This window comes from Anguilla rostrata, chromosome 6 (genome assembly GCF_018555375.3).
Source record: "Anguilla rostrata isolate EN2019 chromosome 6, ASM1855537v3, whole genome shotgun sequence".
NCBI lineage: Eukaryota > Metazoa > Chordata > Actinopteri > Anguilliformes > Anguillidae > Anguilla > Anguilla rostrata.
In genome coordinates, this window is record NC_057938.1 from 5,652,943 (window position 1) to 5,674,936 (window position 21,994).

Below are 21,994 nucleotides of genomic sequence, written 5' to 3' on the forward strand. Positions count from 1 at the left end.
AAATAGGATGAAAACGAGACGAACAGTAACTCCGGCCCTTCACAACACACACCATGGACAGAGCTTCAAAGCACGGCTAACAGGTGCTTAGCTAGTAAACGAATACTGAGTGCCGTGTATGGCAATCTGATTTAGCGTGACACGTGAAGTCGACATGTATGAAGGATATAAATCCATATAACAAGCCATTGGCTGTATCGGTGTCTAGTCATTCACGTTTACATCAGACCGCTGCCTAAAAGCTTGGTTTCTCAAGGGAATAACCTATTAACAGCTAACAGTAACAGCTTCGTAGCTAGCTAAAGGTTGGAAATTCAGCATGTAGGCTAGCTAAATCCACGATCTGTCGCGTGTCTTCTGAAAACAGTGAAGTAACCGATCTTTTAACAAACAAGTTACAGACGACTAAACGATGGCAGTCGTTATCTAGCGTAAGGTAGCTAGGGAATAAGTAATAGCTAGTGCTTCCAAGTGGACAAGCGACAAGTCTAACGCATTTTGCTGGTGCGTGGCCGAGATGACTACCTCGATGATAGTTCCTGTCATCGATGTACAGGGCAATAATTTCAAGGAGCTGTGGCCAGCAATGCTGTTGGCGATTAAAACGTCCTCTTTCATTGCAGTTGATACAGTGAGTGTGGTTTCATCGTTACCACTGTTATTACAAGTTCACACAGCTCAGTTATTGACCTACTACTACACAAAGCATACAAGCTTTGCCCGACAAACGGCTTGCAACCAGTGTTCAGCTACACATTTTCAGGGCTGCACGCGCGTTACTGGCTCAGCGTTTGCTTGTCGAACGGTGCCGTGTTTAGTTAAGTATGCGAATGATGTTGATTTAGCGGGCTACACTAGCTAGCCAATGTAACTCACTCAGAATGTTTCTTCCTTTTGTAGGAGTTGAGTGGGTTGGGAAGCAGAAAGGCCTTACTGGCCGAGTGAGTAAAGTCCGCTCGACTTATTACACCTTTTCGCTTGTAAAAGTGTTCTTGTAACGCCTGTGGCCAGTTATAAGATCATTCTGTTTTGCAATTTTATGATAACCTTCATTGATAGAATGTACCAAAAAAAGTTTAATTATTGAAGTCTGTGCATGACATTGTGAAAAGCTGAATCTGCAAATGTGTTGCAGCACGTGATTACACCTTTTCTCTTGTAAAAGTGTTCTTGTAACGCCTGTGGCCAGTTATAAGATCATTCTGTTTTGCAATTTTATGATAACCTTCATTGATAGAATGTACCAAAAAAAGTTTAATTATTGAAGTCTGTGCATGACATTGTGAAAAGCTGCATCTGCAAATGTGTTGCAGCACGTGCAGGTTTTTAATTACGATTATGTATTAATGCTTTTTTTTTTTAAAGATCAATCGAAGATAGATACAAAGCCATATGCCATGCGGCTCGCACGCGCTCTGTGCTGTCTTTGGGAATTGCGTGTTACAAAAAACTCGAGAACAAAGTAAGTTTTTAACAAACTGATACAGCTTGGGAACAGCGAGTATAAAGTTCCCTCACAGTGTGACTGTGTCTAATAGTGGATTTCCCCCCCAACAGGCAGATGATACCTACCTGGTGCAGGTGTACAACCTTACTCTGCTCTGTGTAGAAGAGTACATTATCGAGCCCCAGTCCGTGCAGTTTCTGGTTCAGCACGGATTCGACTTCAACAAACAGTACGCCCAGGGCATCCCTTACTACAAGGGCAATGACAAGGTGAGGCCACCCACAGACCGGGTAATGAGTGGCTTTGCACCTCTGCGATAACAGCTCTGCACTCTAATCCTTCATTACAGGAGTGGGAGTCTGGGACCCACACTAGGGATGAGCACTGACGGTAGTTATTATCGCAGGCAAATTACCTAGGCTGATGTCACCTGCTTGAGCTGGGCTGTGATTTGTGACCTGAACAGCGTAAGGCTGCAGTCAGCACAGTTTAACAGGCAGTGATGTGACAGTGGCCAGAGCTGCTAAACAACATCTTAATTGCAGCCTGACAGTCATACGATGTCGCTGTGGTGTGTTTGTCAGATACTTTTATTTTCAGTGACATGTGTGATCAACAAGGCTTGCCACCGTCTAGAAACAAAAATATATGTATATATTTTTCTGTATCAAGAAACGTGGCCCCACTACAGTGTACACATTATCTTTAAGTATGCTGATTGGCACAGTGCTCCAGCAGCCTACATTTGCCGTGTACCTGTCACAGCAAAAGAAATGCCCAGCAGTCAGGGTGACTGCAGAACCTTCAGTTGCTGCCCATGTTAATCTGTTTTTCCACCCCAGCATAGGTAGATAAAGTTTAGTTGGAGCAGCCTTTATTGTGAGTGACTCCTGAATAAGCAGAGCTTGTTTGGTGTGTATGTATGTTCTGGCAGGCTGCCCCTGAAGGCTGTGTAATTCGGCGTTCGCCCGCGCTTGTGCGTGTTCCTCCAGGGCGGGGACGTCCACGGGCAGAACGTGCGCACGCTGTTCGTGGAGCTGCTGCGCGCGCGCCGCCCGCTGGTGGTGCACAACGGCCTGATCGACATGGTCTTCCTGTACCAGTGCTTCTACGCCCACCTGCCGGAGCGGCTGGGCACCTTCACCGCCGACCTGTCGGAGATGTTCCCCGCCGGCGTCTTCGACACCAAGTACGCCGCCGAGTACGAGCTGCGCTTCGCCGCCTCGTACCTGGAGTACGCCTACAAGAAGTGGTGGGTACCCGCGACGGCGGCCTGCTTGCACGGGGGCCCCCCCCCGGGCTCTGAGGAGAACCAAACTGTCTTTGAGCTCGGTCAATATGTGTACAGTGCTAAAGGTGGTTTTCCAAGTACATTCAACTTGGATCATTTTGTGTACAGAACAGCCCCATTTAATTTCAGTTATGTACATCATCAGTTGACTTTTTATTTTTAGGTGTGATAGTTGTAGTGAAAACCAGTTTGCTATCCAGTGTTCCAGTTTGTGCTGGGTATTCTCGCCCACAGGATGTTGAACTTAAGGCTCAATGTTACCTTTTCCAACACTTGAAACAGGACGTACTGTAAGTCACGATGGGTTTCTTGGAAGACCTTTATGAGCTTGAGAAGTGTATCCAGAATGGACGCATTGGAGAGACTTTCCTTTTCTTTTTCTCTCGCTCAGCAAGCTGGACAACTGTAAGCTGGTGAATGCTGGGGGGAGCAGCCCCAACCTGTTCCTGGAGTTCTGCAGTTACTCGGGGCATCTGTGCAGCTACGTGGACTACCGGCCCTGCTCGCAGGAGTCCAGCCAGGACGGGCCGCAGGACGTCTGCCTGCGCTTCTCCGTGAGTTCCCCGCCACCTTCCCCCCCTCCTCCTCCTCCTCCCCGTGTGGACCAGTCCAGCATATCGCTGGGGTGACCCCAGTCACAACCATACTCGGCCTGTGCAGTCCGTGGGTCAGTCCCATCTCTCACATTCGAACGGATAGTGTCGATACGCCTCTGTCCAGGAGGACCTTGAAGTCCAGGCTTTCTTTCAATCACGGGTGACCATGGCATGGTGCATTTGGTGTGCCATTACTGATAAAGGACAATTGCAACTCTGGGCTTTAGCGATTCAACCAGGAAAGCAATGCAACCACAGCTTACAGATGCACCTCGTAGCATGGATTGCTTGTAGAGTGAAAACGGGTCACACTGTCTATACAGTGGAAATCCTAATTAAATGTTTATTTTAATGGATTACAGAAAGCAAGAATCAGTTCTACATCTGGAGGGTTGGTTTTCTCCTTTTTGTCACCTTGTCTTTTTTTGGGGGGGGGAGGGGGGACTGTAAAGGATGTGTCACAGGGAAAGGAGTCCTGTCCCGTGAACAGGTGGCTAACCTGACTGCTCTGTCTGACAGGCCTACGGCTGGTGCCCCAGTGGATCCAGCTGTCCCATGTCCCACAACACAGACCTCATCATTCAGCAGGATGAGAAGACCAAGGAGAACAAGAGGAGGAAGAGGAAAAAGAGGAAGCACAAGGCCAATCAGGAGGCGGGGGGCGGGGAGGGAGGCTGCCTCTCCCCGAACAAGAAGCCTTGTCTGGAGGAGGGGTCCTCTGAGCACAAAGAAGGGGAACTGGCCATGGAGACGCTGCCTGCCAAAGAAGGGGAACTGGCCACGGGGACGTCCCCTCCCACTGAGCCGGAACCAATGAACGACCAGCCCCAGGTGGAGGAGGAGCCTCAGACCGACGCGCACGTGCTGACCGACGAGGGAAACGGTGGGAACGGGGTCTGCGAGCCTCAGCCCCCGCCAGCAGAGGGCGCTCCCGAGAGCCAGCCGCCCGGCGGGAAGACGGCGGCCCAAGCCAAGAAGGCCGAGGGCGGCACTCACCGGGCGGGGTTCGACGCCTTCATGACCGGGTACATCTTCTCCTTCGCCTGCACCCTGAAGCGCAGCCCAGACGAGCCGAGCTCAGAAAGCCTCCTCCCCGAGTGCCTGAACAAGCTCTACCTCAGCGGAAAGTCTGTCCCCCTGCACATCGCCAAGAGCACCTTCTCCAAGTCCTCCAAAGCCCACACCCACAAGATGGAGGTCGTGTGGGGGAAGAGCTGATCTGGCTGTTCGGTGGTGTGAAACTTTCCGTTCGGTTTAACCACATACATCCCGTGTTGGCAGACCTGGGTCAAATACCTTTCTGTGCTCTGTTGATCTTGCCTGGTGTAATTGAGCCCACCAGTATGACCAGAAGGTAGGATTTGCACTTTTTGAGAGTATTTCATTGGTTCTAATACCCCAGACGAGATCAGTACAGCGTAGAAAAGTATTTGAATCCAAAATGCGTATTTGACCCAGGTCTGCGTGTTGGACACTGATCCTGTTTTGTAAAGGATACTTAAGCGTTTCATTTCCAGGTCAGTGGTAAATATATTTTTAATAGAATTTGGTTGAAAAGGCGTTTTATACAAAAGATTAACAAAAAACTGGTTGGTGAACGAATTAAACACCTTTTTCTTTACGCGCTGCCCTGACTGAATTTTTTTAAGCACTTGACAGGAACTGCATAAACCACACAGGAAGGACAGGCACGTCAGGGTCTCCTTTCTCTTTAACCCATAGAGGCCAGAGCATGATCTGATCTGTGAGTCATTTTCCATCATCAGTCAGCAGGAGTCAGTTCTGTTTCCATTGTTTTGCTATTAAATCCAGCGAGGCCAAAATTAGAAGGCTAAGCGAGTTAGCCCAACGATTATACTATCAAAACAAATTAGCACAGGCCATTTTGGACATAGAGAATGCATTATGCCGGGTTAGGAGGGCCTTGTTTCAACTTCAATCATTTTGACACGTGCAGTAGTATTAAATTTATTTTTAAAGCGATCAAAAGTACATACATATGCTTATATATAGACACTGTTCTTTTTAAAAACATTTTGTAAAAAGCAATGTTTCTGAAAAATTCTAGTCCTGATCTGTCTTTGGTTTAAATACACACTTTGCGGTTCTTGCACAAACACAAATTTACAGTATCGGAACAGTCAGGATTTCAGAGCCAACAACTGACAAAGAACAGGCTGGAAACTACCCAAAACAAGGCATTCATTACATCAAAAGAAATCCCGGTATTTTACAAAGACTATATTAAGTATTTTAAACATGGAAGTCTTTACAGTTACAGAAATAAGACATAGCAATTTCTTTTTATAAATATCAAAATAAATTCCCTCTGTAAAATGTAGCTATCCCATTGCAGTTAATGTATTGCATAGAAATGTAGTGACAAAAAAAAAGAAAACTGCAGACATGGTTAAATATACATGTATACTTTTCCTTTCAAGTGCAATTTGTTTTTAAGTAGTAACAGGCTAGGATTTCTCTGTAGCCCTGAAGATGAAAAGTGTGAGAAAGATCCGTGTCGACTTCACAGACTAGCAGTCCGCTGAGACCACGTGGGTGCTCCTCTCTAAGGATCCAGTGGCATTTGCAGCCCCTTCAAAAAGCAAATGGCAACACAAACGACCCAAATCCCTTTAAAAGCAGTTCTACGCCACGGTGTTAAACATGAAGGAGAGACACTGTCAGCCTATTCGTATTTTGAACTTTAGCTTCAGACACATCCACCTACGTAGATGAATCACTAAGAATTAGGGAAGCAGAGAGAGGCTTAATCGCCACCTTTGAGTAAACCAATCAAAATGGAGGCCGACTCTAGTGACGAGTGCCATTTGGAAAAGACTTTGTCCACTTGGCTGTTCTTGTAACAGTGCACCAGGGAAGTCTCAAATTAGATGGCTTTGTGGCTTATAATAAACTTACACTCTCGATAACATTGGAGGTTAAGACTTGTGCACACTGGGTTAGGATGTAATGTCTTCCACATTCTTAAAGTGCTCCCAATTAGAAAAGAGAGTGCGATAAATCTTCACAAGTGGCAATTTTAATGACTAGGAAGACTTATGGAAGGAAACCATTTCCTTTTTCGTAAAAGGGAGGTCTTAAAAGGGAAGCATTCAACATTCTTTTAAATCAAGCCACTTCATGAAATTAGTCGGCTGGTAAACACATAAATCGAGGACAATGAAAGCCCCTCTGATGTCTGGTATGCACCGATTGTTTGTCGACAGTGAGAGAGCATCAGTGCTTCTATGGGAGAGCCACAGTGTCTGGTTCTTGGGAGTTATTGTTGGAGAGCTGTCGGTCGCCATTGAGGGCAGACTGACTGAAGGCGGATGTGGAAAGTGAACACGCTGCGGAAGTCTCTGGGTTTTAAAATGGAGACCCCGACTGCGGTCACATCTTCTCCATTTCTCTGCCAGGATTAAGGGCACGTTTGAGTAGGGACGGGCAACCACTCCCTGCAAACCGTGGGGTCTGCTGTTCTAGCTTATATATTTTCTGATTGGGTCAACCAGTTATTTTACAGGGAGCCACCTTCCCCCCCCAAGTCTGGCAAACGTAAATTGGGTACAACGCCTGCAGGATTGTTGCTGACATATAAATACACATCCGCCTTGCATGAACATTAAAACCCCCAGGATTCTTAGAAAGAGCCAGATGAATTTTGGCTATAACACTAGGCGAAGTCTGAAGGCGAGACTACAAATGAAGGATCTGGCATTTCACACTGCTTGCCAACTGTAAGAATGGCCCCAACGCCGTGACTGAGGGGTGTTTTGGCGAAAGGGCGTCACATGGCAAAGGCACTTCCTCTCACTAAGCACCACAGATCTGAAGACGTGGTAAACTAGAGGATCCTTCATTCGTAGCACTTGGGACTTGAGCAGGATCTTTTCATCACACTTTGGGTTGGATTCTCACTCCAAGTGCTTAAATACCAGCCCTGCGAAAAGTTCAGGGATTCCTCATTTCAGGAAACAAATATGTACACCTTTCTCTGCAATATTAAATAACGTCTAAAAATAATCTCCCGTGTGGTGGCCATCCAGTAAAATAATCACTTGACTGGGCGGTTGAGGAGGAGGATTCTCTCTCTCTTGTTAAAACTCGGTTGCCTGGTAACCAGTTCTGGAGCACAAGCTAAATGTCACACTTGGAGGGGACGCCCTGGCCCTCTGTGGCCCCGCAGGGAGCCAGCACGATGGAGCTGAAGTTCTCCTGGGCGGGGCTGGAGCAGAGGGCCTCCACGGAGAGGCTGAGGCTAAAGGAGGTCTTGTCCAGGGTGGGGGTGCCCGTGTCGGGGGCTCTCCCCTGCAGGTCCTCCTGGTCCTCGGCCTCCATGTCCTCGCAGGCCCAGGCCCGAGGGCAGGGGCCGTTCTGGGCCTCGGGCTGGAGGAAGGCCCCATCGACCTCATCCTCCTGGCTCCCACAGCTGCTGGAGCAGTCCATGGCCTCGCCCCCGTCTCTGAGCGGGGAAGACCAGCCCTCCTCCCAGGCCACCTCCTCCTCTTCCTCCTCTTCTTCGTCCTCTTCCCCGTCCATCCTGGGCCGAAAGGGCGGGATCACCACCACCGAAAATGTACTGGCGCAGGCCCCCAGCGCCTTGTTCCCGAGCTGGGCCGGGTCGCCCTTGCGGCCGGCGGGCTGGAGGGGGGCCGGCCCGGGGCCGACGGTGTCCCGCGCGGGCAGCTGGGGCGAGACGGGCAGGGAGCGGCAGCGGCGGCCTGGCAGCTGCCAGGGCTCCTGCCAGGATTCAGGGGCGGTGGAGTTGAGCTGCGAGGGGCAGGTGAGCACCCCGGTCGTGGGCGAGTGCAGGTCAAACATCAGCGAGAAGACCGACTTGCTGGGCATGTCGAAGAACTTGATCTTGCCGCCCTTCAGGTCCTCCCGGGCGTTGAAAGGGTTGATCTTGTGCGCCCTGGGGCCCGGGTTGTAATACGGGTCCTGCACGTTCACCTTGCGCCCCGGCTTGCGGGAGAAGATGTCCGACTGGCTGCGAGAGAGCCAGATGTTGCGGCGCGGGCGCGGGGACTTGGGCGGGATCTTGTCATCCTGCAGGCCCAGGGGGTTCAGTCTCTTAATGCCTTTCTCACCGGGACCTGCTCACAGAGAGAGAGAGAACTGTCAGGGAGACAACACTACACAGATGGCTTCTGCTAACCCTTTGAAGAGGAGGTTTTCTAGAATGCTTTTTCAAAATTCTAATTCTAGAACTTTATTGCTTTCAGTTACCAGCAGTGATTGTTACATCAGTATTAGAATATTCAGTTAACATTCTGATCACATATTTGTGATCTTACACCTCAAAAGGTTTAAACATGAAGGTGAATAATCTCTTTCAGCACCAGCTGAAGACCCGGACACACCCCTAAAGTTGACGGCAAAGTACGGTTAACTGATTAAACTGAAAAAACTGAGAGAAATGACTGGATGAAAAAGAGGAATTGTGTGATCCTCACGAGGGCCAGACTGTCAAAGCCAACCTTTAGTCTCCTTCCAAAATGTTTTCACGCTGCATTAACACATCACGTCAACGCTTTGCAGCTTCTTCCAAAAGGGAGACGTCAAAATTAGATCAGTGTACGTGGGTGTATAAGGCAGTGAAAAGGCACGGGGGTTAAACCGACGTCTTCAGCTCTTAGGAACGATCACTGTGACGCGCAACAAAGCCAGCGGTCCGCAAGTAGTGAAATGTACCAGATTAGAAATAGAAAGGAATCCAAGAACCGCCCGTGATTTATAACCCCTGGAGGACCTGCCTCGAGGCTTCGCAGTTTAGGCTTTCGCGACGGGACTGTTCTTTCACGGTTCATATTTTTGGCAGAGTCGGGACATGAAATTCCGCATGGTTCATTTAACTCAGCTCTAACTTGGCACGCTCTGGCAACCTGAGTCTGTAAGTGGACACCGTCTGCAATTAAACAAATACAGAGAAAATTGGAGCGGGGGGGGGGGGGGGTGGGCGGTATCCCTGCTTCCTCGCAAGAAGTATCCAGTCCTCCGGATATAACACATGGACACATTACATAACCGTTCTGCCAGGGCTTCAGCTGGTTCCAAGAAACCATTGGTCGGGGCGGGGGACATTTTCATGGTGACAGGGAGAGTGGGCGTGGCTACATTTTTTGCCATGTTAGTTTTGGGAGGGAACGCAAGCAGGAAGTGTCCGGGGGGTCAGGTTCACGGCTAGCGAGATAGCAGCTGGCGCTCTGTGGTGGGGATTTTAATAGCTAGAGACAGTGAGCTGGAGACTGGGGGGAGGGGGGAGGGAGGGGAGCAGGTGGCACCTTTGGCAAGCGTCTTCCGGTCCACGTCGGTGCCGAGGTGGAGCCCCTCCCGCTCCGACTCCTCCTTCATACGGCTCTGGATCTCCTCCAGCTTCTTAGCGATTTCCGGGAAGGAGGGCCGCATCTTGGGGTCCATCTGGAGACGACGGACAAACGGACACAGTCAGAGGAGAGACCGTCAACGCAGCACATGGCAGAGCAGGCCCATTCGACTGGAGGCCCAGAGGCCCACCACTTTGTTCATTGAGAAGGAAAGAGCAGTTTCATTAGGATACACCAAAAACTGACTTAATGCATCTAACACAGTACCCAGCGTCAACAGCCCTCACACTAGTGACAGAGTACTAAGAGCTACACGCATTTTAAGAAGGCATCACACACCATGCACCTGATTCACACACCAATTTATAAATATTCCATAGAAAATACTTTTACTCCGAATGCACAATTATATAGGCAGAATTTGGCTCACGAGTCTGGACCTGCTCCCATACTCACGTTGCAGCAGTTGAAGGCCACCTGCAGGAAGTCGTGCGGGCAGTCCCCAACCATGTGCTGGAAGGCGTGGTAATCCAGGCCAAAGTTCTACCAGGGTGGGGAAGAGAGACAGGGGTGCGAGTTAGCCCCAAACACCAAAATGCCCAACACCTCCTTACACCAACAACCGGGGGAACTAGGGGATGGTGCATCCATGGCATGACTGAATCTCAGGACACACACAGGTCAGGCACTGGCCTGACAGGAGCACCTGGGAATCTGAAGGTCTGACGAAGGTCTGCTGACTGTAGAAAGCGGAGCTGAATGGGATTTGCATGAACAGCAGTGAGCTGCACTCATCTGGCAGCCATTAGTGATGAATAAGGGGTCATGAAACCAAAAATAGGCAGAGCAACATATGTCACTCCTTGGGTTGAACCAGTCACTGTTGCTGTGGAGAAAATATGCATTCAGCTGGTTCAAACAAGGCTGCGATCGACAGCTCGTTGTTGCTCCACCCACTCTGGGGTTTGAGAAACCTCCTTCTTCCACCACTAGCAGCCTGATTTAATTTTTTCACTTGGGAAGTTTATTAAAAGAACGAGTATCTCACAGAAGCTTTGAGCTGGGGAGGAAGAGGAGGAGGAGGAGGAGAGCTCACCTCGGTGCGCGGGAGGAAGTCTGGATCGGCCTGGATGCGTGCGATGATCTCGCACAGGATTATACCGTACGAGAAGACGTCCGCCTGGAAGTCACGGGAGAAATCGCATTAGCTGCCTCTTCAACACCTGCAGACTGGATTTCACCACCGATATCCATGGGAACGATGCCAAGGCTTATTTATAACGTACTGTTGCGCTCCACATCACGTGTATATGGAGAATTCAGCTCTGATTTATGCACTGAAAATAGCTCATAATTCAAAAAATGATTCACGCCCTCTGACAAAAGCTACCATGCAAAAGGGAATCTTCTGAGCCGAACAGTGACCTCAGTGTTTTAGCTCACATCACACTCAAATCCAAACACGGGGAAGACGGATGAGGCCACAGTGGGCTGATCTGGGTTCAGTACGGTCACGGTGTCTGTGAGTAACTCCCATACCGAACCCGACCAGACCTCACCTTCTCATTGTAGCGTTCGTCTCTCAGCACCTCCGGAGCCATCCAGAAGGGGGAGCCCACCACTGCCAACTTCTCCCCATCAGAACTGCATGAACAAACACAGAGCAAGAGAGATTACTCAATCAAACTGAACCTTGGACCTGAGAGTAAAGGGTCTGCAGGGTGTCATTTTCGGAATACTAGTTTGAGTTAATCACCGTGGTTTCTATTACACACCATTTATGAATTTATGAGGGACAGCGTACAATTAAAGCCTTTATGCTGATCGTGAGAGGCAGTGCACTAAAGTTAGGCAACAGGCTATTTGCTTTTTGCAGACATAAAAACTACACTGAAATAATATATATAAAAAAATAAAATGTGAGTTGTACTGCATTGGTAGTCCCAAAGTAAACAGCTTATTCCGTGTTCAGAGTGTCCGTTGAGCAGAGAAACCTGGACATCCTGCTGAATTGGAGCCCAGCAGGCCCAAAGTTCAGCACAGTGTTCGGGGCTGTATCCAACAGACCCAAACTTCAGCACTGTGTTTAGCGCTGTACCCAACATGCACCACTGCACACTGACCCCACTCTCCAGAGATGGAGCTTTCTGTTGCACGCAGTAAACTTAGCACTCATTTTTTTTTACCATTTCACCAAAAATCTGGCTCCCTTCCCAAGAATTGCTGATCTAACCAGGCAAACTGGAGTCCAGTACTTCCAAGACAAATACATCTGCTATTAAAGCCTGACTTTGCAGCGCTGTTATAGGAGATGAGGGCCTCCTGAGGCTAGCCAGGTATTATTAGCTCTCCCAGGGTTTGCTTGCGAACGCTATGTTCCTCAGCGCACCAGAGGCCCTCTCACCGCTGGCAGCGCGTCCATGTTTTCTCAGCCAAGGTGGCTGGGGCATAATTAAAAATCACTGGGCACAGCACAATAACGTGGAAGACGTTATGGGGTCGGAGAGACGGAACGGTGTCGGGAAGCAGGAAGCAGGCGTCGTTCTGTGGCCGCGGCTCGATGTCCCCACGGGCGGGCTCCCCCGATTGGGCAGAAGCGCGGCCCCCCCCGAGCCCCCGGGGCGTCATTCGGGCCGGCGGCCTGTAACCAGACCCGCGCCACGCCGGGGGTTTCACAGGAAGATCTGGGGGGCTCTGGGGACCCGCCGCTACGAGAGGGCAAGCCCCCCCCCCCGCCCCAGGCCTAGCAGGAAGATAACCTTACAGCACGCAGGGCTGTCCGTCACAGAGCGTCTGTGGGTGACATTTCAGACAACGGTGAGCGTCTGCCGTCGGCAGGTGGGCGTGACACAGGCGATGGGGGGTGGGGTCGGGGGCAGGGGGTGGACGGTGGCGGGGGGGGCAGGGGCGGACGGCCCCGACGGACGGCCATCACCTTAACGGGAGCGGATTCCTCACGAGCGCTGCATCGGCGAGCACCGCTGCCAACCAGTAGTCGCGCCCCGTGAAGACCTCAGCTTGTAAAAACACCTCCCCCCCCCCTCCTTTAACGTCTGCCGTCAAAAACCTATCGTCATTACTGGAAACTGGAGAAGGTCTGCTACATTCTGCCATTTCAACAAGGTTGCCAAGTAAAAAAAAACAAAAAAAAAATCATTTTGTGTTTCAAAGGTCACTATAATACATCTGGCAGAAAGCTAGAGGTTACCTCAGTGATCAGAAATGCTATTCAACAAGCGAAAACAGCGTTCCTGTCATGAGCTGGTCTGGATTAATCATCACCTAACTGGTGACTTTTTGAGATCTGCGAGGCACACATAAGAAAAAAAAAGAAAAAAAGAAGTGCATTCCAAAAATAGCTGACTTAGTCACTCCTTTATTCACAAGACTTAACGCTAGGCTGACAAAACCACAATCCCTCCTTTGAATTCCTCCTTTTTTTGGATTATTCGGTTTGGATTTTTTATTTTTTTTGTTATTCAACATTCTCTGAACTCCTGGTTTCACTTTATTAGCCACCTTTACAATCACAACTTATACTTTAAATTTAGTTTGTTGCACGTACAGGGGTTAAAGTGGATAAAATTATCTGGACTGAAACTCTAAGGTCAGGTCCACCTGACCTTCAACTTTTGTCCAAAATCGCCTTCTCTGTGTACTTTCCACACTGAGGAATTAATCGTCTAAAAACGGGGCATTCCTGGAACCCTCCTCCCCCAGAATTCACTCACTCGTGACAGGGGATCTTCTCCGCCAGGCCAAAGTCCCCGATGACTGCCGTGTAGCAGTTCTCATCCGATTTGATCAGGCAGTTCTGTGAAGAAACCGACAAAAAAAAAACAGCACATGGTGAGGAAACGGGTCACAGGAAACCCCTAACCTTGGAGGCCGCAGCGGTCCTGGAGCTACAGGCACATTTCGGTAACCGTAGCGCGGGTATCGGGTAATGGTGGTGGTTAGAGTGGCGGACTCTCACTGAAATAGACAGCTGGTGACCCTCAGTCTGGAGTAAGGCATTCATTTCCTCCAGTAAAAATACATGGCCCGTGAAACAGGGCCACCAAATTTGGCAGGTGCACAACTTTTGAGCATTCTAATTAGAGCAGGATCAGGCAAGTGAAAAACACCAGAGAGTGAAGGGGGTAGGGTTGTGCCGCTTTTTTTTGTCGCACCAAAAAAAAAAGCTGAAAAGCTACTGGGGAATACTTTCCAGTACTGGTAGCCCTAACTCTACCGCGGCTGTAAGCGAACTGCGCATGCGCACAGTGCCTGAACATATGCTTTCCGTTTTCCAGCGCTGCAGTTTAACATTAAAGTTTCATTAGCCGATTCATTTTTTAAATAAAAAGGCAACAGAGCACTCGCCTTGTTAGACACAGCCCACATCATTAAAGTTTGGCTATTCTTATTCACTGCTGCATTTAAACATAGCACAGTTTAATTTCTCTGACTCTTTTTTTATATAAATGGCATTGGATAAAGCCTTTACCATAACTGTTTTTTTGTAACTCAATGGCATTTATAGCCTAACGTCCTTCAACTGAGGCAGCTTTTTCTGTGACATAACAGCCAGCAGTCGTTCAGCTGTTACACAACCTTTTATCAAGGATCCATTTTTTATCCGTATTTCAAAATGTGTTGAAATCGCCTGAGTGTGGTTTAACTGTTTATTAACGGCTGTAAAGTGAAGAATCGAGTACCATAGAAGCACCGCGCTTTCTCCCAATGAGCTTAATGCTTCAGGGACTTGGGCTACACAGTACAGACTCTGCCCTGTTCTTCATGATCTACATGCCTGCCAAGCATATCTGAATATACTGGATATGCGTGTCTGTCGTCTTCTACTGAGTAAGTAGGGGAAGAACGGTTATGATTTATGGATAATTAAATTAAAATTAAAAATGGGAAAGACCAGGACCAAGGGATTTTAGGCCCCTGTTATTCAGTTCTTTCAGAAAATAAATAAGCACAGGCACAACCCTCGTAAGGACATAAATCAGACTTCTACCCCAGCCGAACTGGGACGTCCCGCTGACCCTTATTGCTCAACCCTGTCATGCTCAACGCCTACGCTTGCAAGTTCATGTCTGTCCCTTATTGGCTGCTGCGGCTAGCTCGGACAGAGTGTAACCAACTTTTGTGTGTACCAATCAACAAGGACACACGCTGTCATTGATTCAAAGCACCATTCTTATGTACCACCCCCGGATTTCAGCCACTTGAGTGCTAATAGCTGTGTGTGTGTGTGTGTGTGTGTGTGTGTGTGTGTGTGTGTGTGTGTGTGTGTGTGTGTGTGTGTGTGTGTGTGTGTGTGTGTGAGTGTGTGTGAGTGAGTGTGTGAGTGGTGTGTGTGTGTGTGAGTGAGAGAGTGTGTGTGTGTGTGTATGTGGGTGTGTGTGGTGTGTGTGTGTGTGAGTGTGAGTGTGTGTAGGTGTGTGTGTGTGTGTGTGTGTGAGTGTGTGTGAGCGTGTGTGTGTGTGTGTGTGTGTGTGTGTGTGAGTGTGTGTGTGTGTGATGTGATGTGTGTGTGTGTGTGTGTGTGTAGTGTGTGAGTGTGTGTGTGTGAGCGTGTGTGCGTGAGTGATGTGTAGTGTTGTGTGTGGTGTGTGTGGAGCGTGGTGTGCGTGTGTGCTTGTGTGAGCGTGTGGCGTGTGTGCAGCTGTTGTGGTTCGTGAGTGCGTGTGGGGTGTGTGTGCGGTGTGGTGTGTGCGTGTGTGTGTGTGTGCGGTGCTGCGTGCGTGTGCGTGGTGGTGGTGTGTGTGAGGTGTGAGCGTGTGTGCTGTGTGGGGAGTGTGAGTGTGCGAGTGTGTGTGTGTGTGTGTGGTGTGTGGTGTGTGTGTGTGTGTGTGTGTGTGTGTGTGTGTGTGTGTGGTGTGTGTGTGAGTGTGTGTGGGTGTGAGTGTGAGTGTGAGTGTGTGTGTGTGTGTGTGAGTGAGTGAGTGTGTGTGTGTGTGTGTGTGTGTGTGTGTGTGAGTGTGTGTGGGTGAGGAGTGAGTGAGTGAATGAGTGCGTGAGTGAGTGCATGCGTGAGTGAGTGAGTGAGTGAGTCACAAGCCAGGTCCATGAGGACTCTTAGTGTGCCTAGGCCCGCAGTGGCGCAGTCACCTTGGAGGTGAGGTCCCGGTGGAAGATGCCCTTGGAGTGCAGGTAGCCCAGGCCCATGGCGATGTCGCAGGCCATCTTCACCCGCGTGGCCCAGCTCAGGTGCTTGTCGCTGTCCAGCAGCTGCTCCAGGTTGCCCCCGTTTATGTACTGAAAGGGACCGCAGCAAGGTCAATTCACCCAGTTCACGGAACATGAAGTCCAGAGAAACAGAGAGCGGATAACTTTTTAACGTGCTCTGGACCGCATCTCCCATCAGCCCCCTCTGTGACCTGCCACGTTGCTCTGCGCCTTTTCAATGAATGCAAGTGATTTAAGATGATTTATAAGGCAAAGCTGACTGTGTCGGGAAAGATTGACCCTGGGAACATGGAGGCTCTGAAGTGAAATATAATATAGATCTACTACACCATTCCCCAAACAAACAGAATGAACTGTGGGAACAGGTAAATACGAAATATTGTATCTACTTTGTCCCACTCAAAGAAAAGAAAAAAAAAGGGCAAAAGTTAAGAGTTAGCTCTGAAGTCATTTTTCATGGCCTGAGTGCTGCTGGTTTATTATGTTCAAGAGAACAAGACTATGAGCTCACAGTTTACTCTGACTTCACCCAGTGTTTATGTCAAGGTAGAGTTCATAACAATGACACAGAGGGTGCACTATGACACCTGGTTCTCCAGTAATGAGGCCCATGAAAGACGCGAGCCTCTCAGCCAATGGCAAGCTCGCCGTGCTCACACGCAGCCAATGACCTGACACTCAATACAGCCGGGGCTCGTGCAAAAAGCACATGAACCCAGGCCTGCATTTCTGCTGTGGGAGGAAATGATGAAATGGGGACTGATGAACCAGCAGCGTGTGGCAGAACAGTGGTATCTCTATCAGGAGGCTCTGTACGTTTCTAATCTCCAGTGCTGAGCTGGCTGTACAGCTGCCGTGTGTAACCTGGAAATGTGTAAACGTTTTAGAAATCGTCTGATAAAACGCTGGAGAGGCGGAAAGAACAGGGGCCGTGGAAGTCAAAGTCCTGCCATGTGCTTCTCCAACCCAGCCTGCTGATTTCACTAATTAGTTCTACCTCCTGGCTGAAGATTTGAGCTAATCAGCAAATCCAGGTGACTGGAACAAAAATACCGGAGAGGACTTTTACTTTCTGAACCTTTCTCACCTCTGAAACTCTGCCTGCTAAAGCCTCTGATCGGGGACAGTGCCTCTCAAATGCAGTGACACAGACGAGCCTGCTTGGCCTCATTTTCCTAAGGCCACCCTTCCGCTGAAACTACAAAAAAACCGCAATTTAACTCCTCACTGTGTCTACTGCTAGTTAATCTGTGTTAATGGGATTACCAGGAGCCATTCTTTCAAATTAAGAGCGCCATTCCTGGCAGTCTTTGAGCACAGCAACCTGAAATAACATGAGGCATTACAAAGTTGTCAGTTGTATCCAGTCAGAGTGTAATTTGCTAAGAACTGTTATTTGAATGAAGTTTCATTTCATAGTCTAACCTCCCCCGCATCACTAGACGGAATAGTTTCCTTTTTAAAAAAATGCATTATATATTTCACCACAGTGGAACAACCAACTCAGTCAGTCATAACACAACGGTCAAAACTGGGTATCATTAACATGAAGGAAAGTCCCTCTGGAAAAGGGAACAGTTGATGGCAGTTTCAAAAATGTGATATTTATGAAATAGGCAGAAGGAAATAAAGTCCCCCTCCTACCCCCCCAAAAAAGTGTTTTTTGCTAGCGATGCAATTTGAAGTCGGTTTCCACGTCCGTTTTAGTTTAAAAAAAAACTGCTGATGAAGCAAATGATTTTCAAAAACAAAAACACTCCACCGAGAGCGAAAAGACGACCCCAGCTAGTCTCCGGACACCATGGTAACGAATCGAGCTTCGACGCAACGTCCCAGCGAGGATGTGCGGCGCATACATTAGCTTGGTGGGAGGGGCTAAGAGCAGCTGGATGTAATTAACACTGCCGCTTTCTCACCCTGGCAGAGCACCCAGGGAGGGGGGGTGGCATCAGACACTGAGTACGTTCGCTGCTCCCCCATTCCCCGATCTGGGCCCTGTCTATTTCTGCCAGGCTTACTTCAAGGAACTGTAAACTGCAGTGGAGCCGCAAACACAGACGCACACGCCAAATCAGAAAGGAGAACGGCATTATTTATTTTTGCGGCGGTGCACGCTCGACGCCAAATGTGTTCGCTCCCGACCGCAGGGTCAGAGCTAGTCCGGTTCTTCCCAGAATTCCCCACAGCTGCCGCGACCCCCCGCGGCAGGTGCAGGACGGAGCAGGTGCGTGGAATCGGGTGTCCGAGGGAGGCTGACCCATCACACAGCGCTGAGCCACAATGTGACGCGGTACACGGGCTGTAGTGCGTCGGCAGGCAAATCGGCTGCGGACGGGGGGGGGGGGTGACGGCGAGGCCGCGGTCTTCTGGCGGTCAGGAGAGTTCTGCCCCCTCCGTGTGCTGATTGCGCCCGCTCTTAACCCCAACCCCCCCCCCCCAGGCTCAATGGGGGATTAGCAACCTTCGCTGTGAATCACCATCCACCTCCACTCATCTCATCTGCCGCCTCTCAGGGCTTCTCCACCCTTCTCTAAAGCGCCAGGGAAAAAGCGCCAGAGCTGGGTCACTCTCTCGGTTGTGGTTCTGAGGGCGGTGTGAAGCCGACGCTGAAAAGCAGGCCTGCTACGGGCTGAAACCCCGCCAGGTCGCGTCGAACACGCCCACGCCTCTCTTCACACAGCCGATCCCTGGGGATCCCCAGCTGGGCGGCGCTCTTAAATCCACAGCCTTCACTGAACCCAGGAAGACCCGTACAGGTCACAACAAAGGCCACGCCCTGACGCTGTAGCTCACAATGTCAGATTAGCAAAGACCGAGAGTCACAACCGACGCAGGCCACACAGACGGAGCTCTTGATTACCAGTAATACTAAGGCACACATGGAAAAGCGCCGGTGCTGGGAAATGAATTCGCGTGACCCTCGTAAACAAACACGGGCTATGCGTGCGTGTTCCCGACCAATGGGAACGTCCGGCTCACGGACGGAGGGCTTTGCTTTGCCAGCCTCTGAGGGTTCGAATGACGGCGTAATCCTCAGCAGGTCGGGGATTACGCGGGATTACCGCCGCGCTAGTGCGCCGGGCGGCTGTGCGCATCAGGCTCTGGGGAAACGGGGCAAAGGTTGCCCTGCTGCTGCGTGACTCTTCGCAGGCCCTCCGCACCAATCGCAAGGCCGCGCGCTTCCGGGCTCCCGCTCCGACCGACCTCAGCGACCCGGCCCGCGGTTTCACACGCGACGGCGTACCGGAAGCGCTCGTCTTACCGGGAGACTGTAAGCCAGAGGGGCGTGGGGGGGGACGACAGCCAACGCGAAATAAAAAACGAGGCCGTGAACGTAAGAGAGCGGCTGTGTACTGTGCGCAGACAATGTCCTTCGCCGAGCCCGGCCTCGTCTCCGCTCTCACCGAGGGGGGGGAAGGGGGGGAAGGGGCAGGGTGGGGGGCGGGGCTGACTGGAGAAGAGCCAGCCCCTCCCCCCCCCCTGCACACATAAACACATGCTCGCTCTGTCCCGGCCTACGCAGGCAGGCAGGCAGGCAGGCAGGCCGCTGCTCTCTCGCTTCGCCCCTCCCCAAACCCTGCAGGTCTTAAAGTCCCCCTCCGGCTCTAATCACGGGCGCGGGGCCGTCTGTTTGGGAAAACAACGCAAACCCGCGCGCGGCCTTTTCGGTCACGGGGAAGCGGGGTCTAAGCGGCCGCTAAGAATAGCCCGTCTAGCCTGCAGGAGTTCAGCGGCGGTGCGCAGCCTAGCAGAACCTTCCCTTTGTCTCTGTGGAGAAAGGAGCCATTGACTTTGCATTATTTATCTGATCAGCGGAGACGCGGCTCGCGTGTCACATGGCTGTCTGTTCAAACGGCTGGATGCACACGGCATTAACTAGCGTGCGCTGCGGCGCAAACTAGCACGACCCGAAACTCCAACTCCCCCTGTTCTGGGTTTCGTGCCGCGCTCCTGCCGCACGTCCCGTTTCCCGATGCCTTACGAGCGTCAGGACGGCACGTTCGGCTGCGACGCCCTGCCGGTTTCGAGAGAGAAACCTTTCCTCGATCCGGAATGGGAAGCCTGCCAGCGAGCCCTGGCCTGATAATGGCAGCATCATCAGAGTGAAACAGCGCCATTATCGCTTCGAGACAGCGCCCGCCCCCCCCCCCACCCCCCACCCCCCACACCCCCACCCCAAGGAAATCCTCGTCTGAGCTGAGAAGCACGACCGAGGGCACACTATGCTACTTAAAGGCCTGCCGTCCAACAACAGATGTGGAGCGGCGCTGGCACTTAAAAAGAGCAGGGGCTGCATCGCACACAAAGGCCTGCTAATGGGCTCCTTCAGGATGACGGATGACTCCGGAACCCGGCGTCTGTCCTCGGCTTCCCCGGCAGAGGCCGGCCCGAGTATTTACACAATAACGCGGCCTGCGGCTCTAAAAATAACCTCACCGGAGAAACGCCTTTCGCCAGGCGCCGGGCCAAATGTCCTCGGGTGTTCCCCAGGGACCCCATTACGGGCCGCTGGGAAATGTGGCGGCGTGACGCCGTGGTTACCGTGACGTGTCCGCCGGACGGTGGCGGTGGCGGCGCTGGCGCGGGAACACGAGACGCCGGAGGCTGAAGAGGCAGATGTTTTCGGCGAGCGGGGGGGACAGGCCGCTCCGTTGTACAGCACAATGCGGGATTCGCGGGATTCGCGCGGCTCGCCCCCGGGGCCGCGGCCTCCCGAGAGCAGAGGAGCTCTTTCGCGGCGGCGCGTAGGACACCGGCTGGCCGGGACGCAGCGTTTTCTCCTGCTCTCAAACAATAGCCATCTGTTACGGCTTGTGAATAATGCATCGGAGAGAGAGGCCGGGAGGTAGCCGCGTGCGTTTCCACACACCAGCGACCCACTCCCGTAGCCTGGGGGGGGGGGCAGCTCTGGCTCTGCATGCCAGCCAGTTAGAGAAGGACACCATGCTTGAGTAATGGAGAGTGCATGTTACACACAGGCCAGTGCACAGCACGCTGGGCGGGGGGAATGAATCGACCGTTTGGGGAGCGAGCGCGAGCTGCGTCTGTGAGCGAAGGGCACCAGATCGTTCCATCCAATCACAAACCCCCCCTCGCTCCGCTTTCCCGCCCCTCCTAAACGACCAATCGGACAGAGGGATGCTGTTGTGTGGGGTTCCAGGCCTCGGTTATGTTTTAATTTCCCAGCACATCCTCCACAGGCGTTTGGTGTGGCTGTGGGGTGGGAGTAATTGGGCTGTCCGGGTGGTCCGTCCCCTCATTCAGATTCGGTACGGACGGCGGTGGGAAGGAAACGCCCCAGAGCGCCGTGATCTGGGGCCGGCCCCCACATCGTCACGGCAACCATCACACGCCCCGTAAGCATGACGCAGACGCCGCCGGAGACCGCTCGGGCCCTCGTGCCACTCCACAGTGTGACGTTTGGGCTATTAAACGAACCCAAAACATACATTGGCCTTTAGGTCGAGATAATACTCTCTAGCAGAGCGCCCTCTTTGTACTAAAAGGGCTTGCTGTTTTTCACTGCCTTTTTTTTTCAAGCGCAACAAATGTATTCATAGAGCATATTTGTGGTCTACCTTCAAAAACAAGACAAATTCCTGACTGCTGTATCACCTGCCATTTACATTTCTTTCACTTTCACAGCAGACTTTCTTTGGGAAGCTAAAAATACCGATATGGCAATTTACTCTACCGGGGTCAGGCTGTCACTGCAGCACATGACTTCACACTCCGTCTGCCACTGCGTACGGTAAACACACACACACACACACACACACACACACACACGCCTGCACGCACAGGTTGTTTTTAATTAAACACCCTTTAACAGGGTGTAATGCCAGGCGTATGTGTATTTTTGGTAGTGAGAACAATGAGGGGGAGAGGAAGAGTTGGTCACGCTAGATGAGGTGAGCGTGTGGATCGCTTCCTCCACTCTCCATCGATCTTCACAGTCGTGCTTTTGCACACCGGCCCTGCGCTGACCGCACGCCGCCAGTGGTGGCAGCACTGAGCTAAGCCCCATACCTTTCCAAGGGCTTATAGGGGTTCCTTGGAACTTCAGGCAACAGCCCAACCCCATTCAGATGGTGCAAGTACTGTGGAACCCGCTCGGCTAAACACAAAAGCATATCTGCTAGGACAA

The 21,994-nt window shown here is 51.1% G+C and overlaps 2 protein-coding genes across 2 annotated transcripts in view; one reads left to right on the top strand and one right to left on the bottom strand.

Annotated features, from left to right (window-relative positions):
- The first annotated feature begins 12 nt into the window (after positions 1-12).
- Positions 13-4,955, top strand: toe1 (target of EGR1, exonuclease). Its single transcript, XM_064341713.1, has 7 exons — positions 13-631; positions 901-941; positions 1,366-1,462; positions 1,558-1,716; positions 2,440-2,699; positions 3,130-3,292; positions 3,854-4,955. Exons 1-7 carry the CDS (start codon positions 518-520, stop codon positions 4,550-4,552), a joined length of 1,533 nt encoding a protein of 510 aa, XP_064197783.1. The 5' UTR covers positions 13-517; the 3' UTR covers positions 4,553-4,955.
- A 333-nt stretch (positions 4,956-5,288) lies between these two features.
- Positions 5,289-21,994, bottom strand: part of tesk2 (testis associated actin remodelling kinase 2) — a 43,562-nt gene continuing 26,856 nt past the window's right edge. The window contains exons 5-11 of the mRNA XM_064341712.1: positions 15,769-15,915; positions 13,395-13,477; positions 11,223-11,307; positions 10,760-10,843; positions 10,120-10,206; positions 9,622-9,757; positions 5,289-8,433 (exon numbers count right to left, since the gene is read on the bottom strand). Coding sequence (XP_064197782.1) covers positions 7,475-8,433; positions 9,622-9,757; positions 10,120-10,206; positions 10,760-10,843; positions 11,223-11,307; positions 13,395-13,477; positions 15,769-15,915 — 1,581 coding nt within the window. The 3' untranslated portion in view covers positions 5,289-7,474. The remainder of the gene's footprint in view (positions 8,434-9,621; positions 9,758-10,119; positions 10,207-10,759; positions 10,844-11,222; positions 11,308-13,394; positions 13,478-15,768; positions 15,916-21,994) is intronic.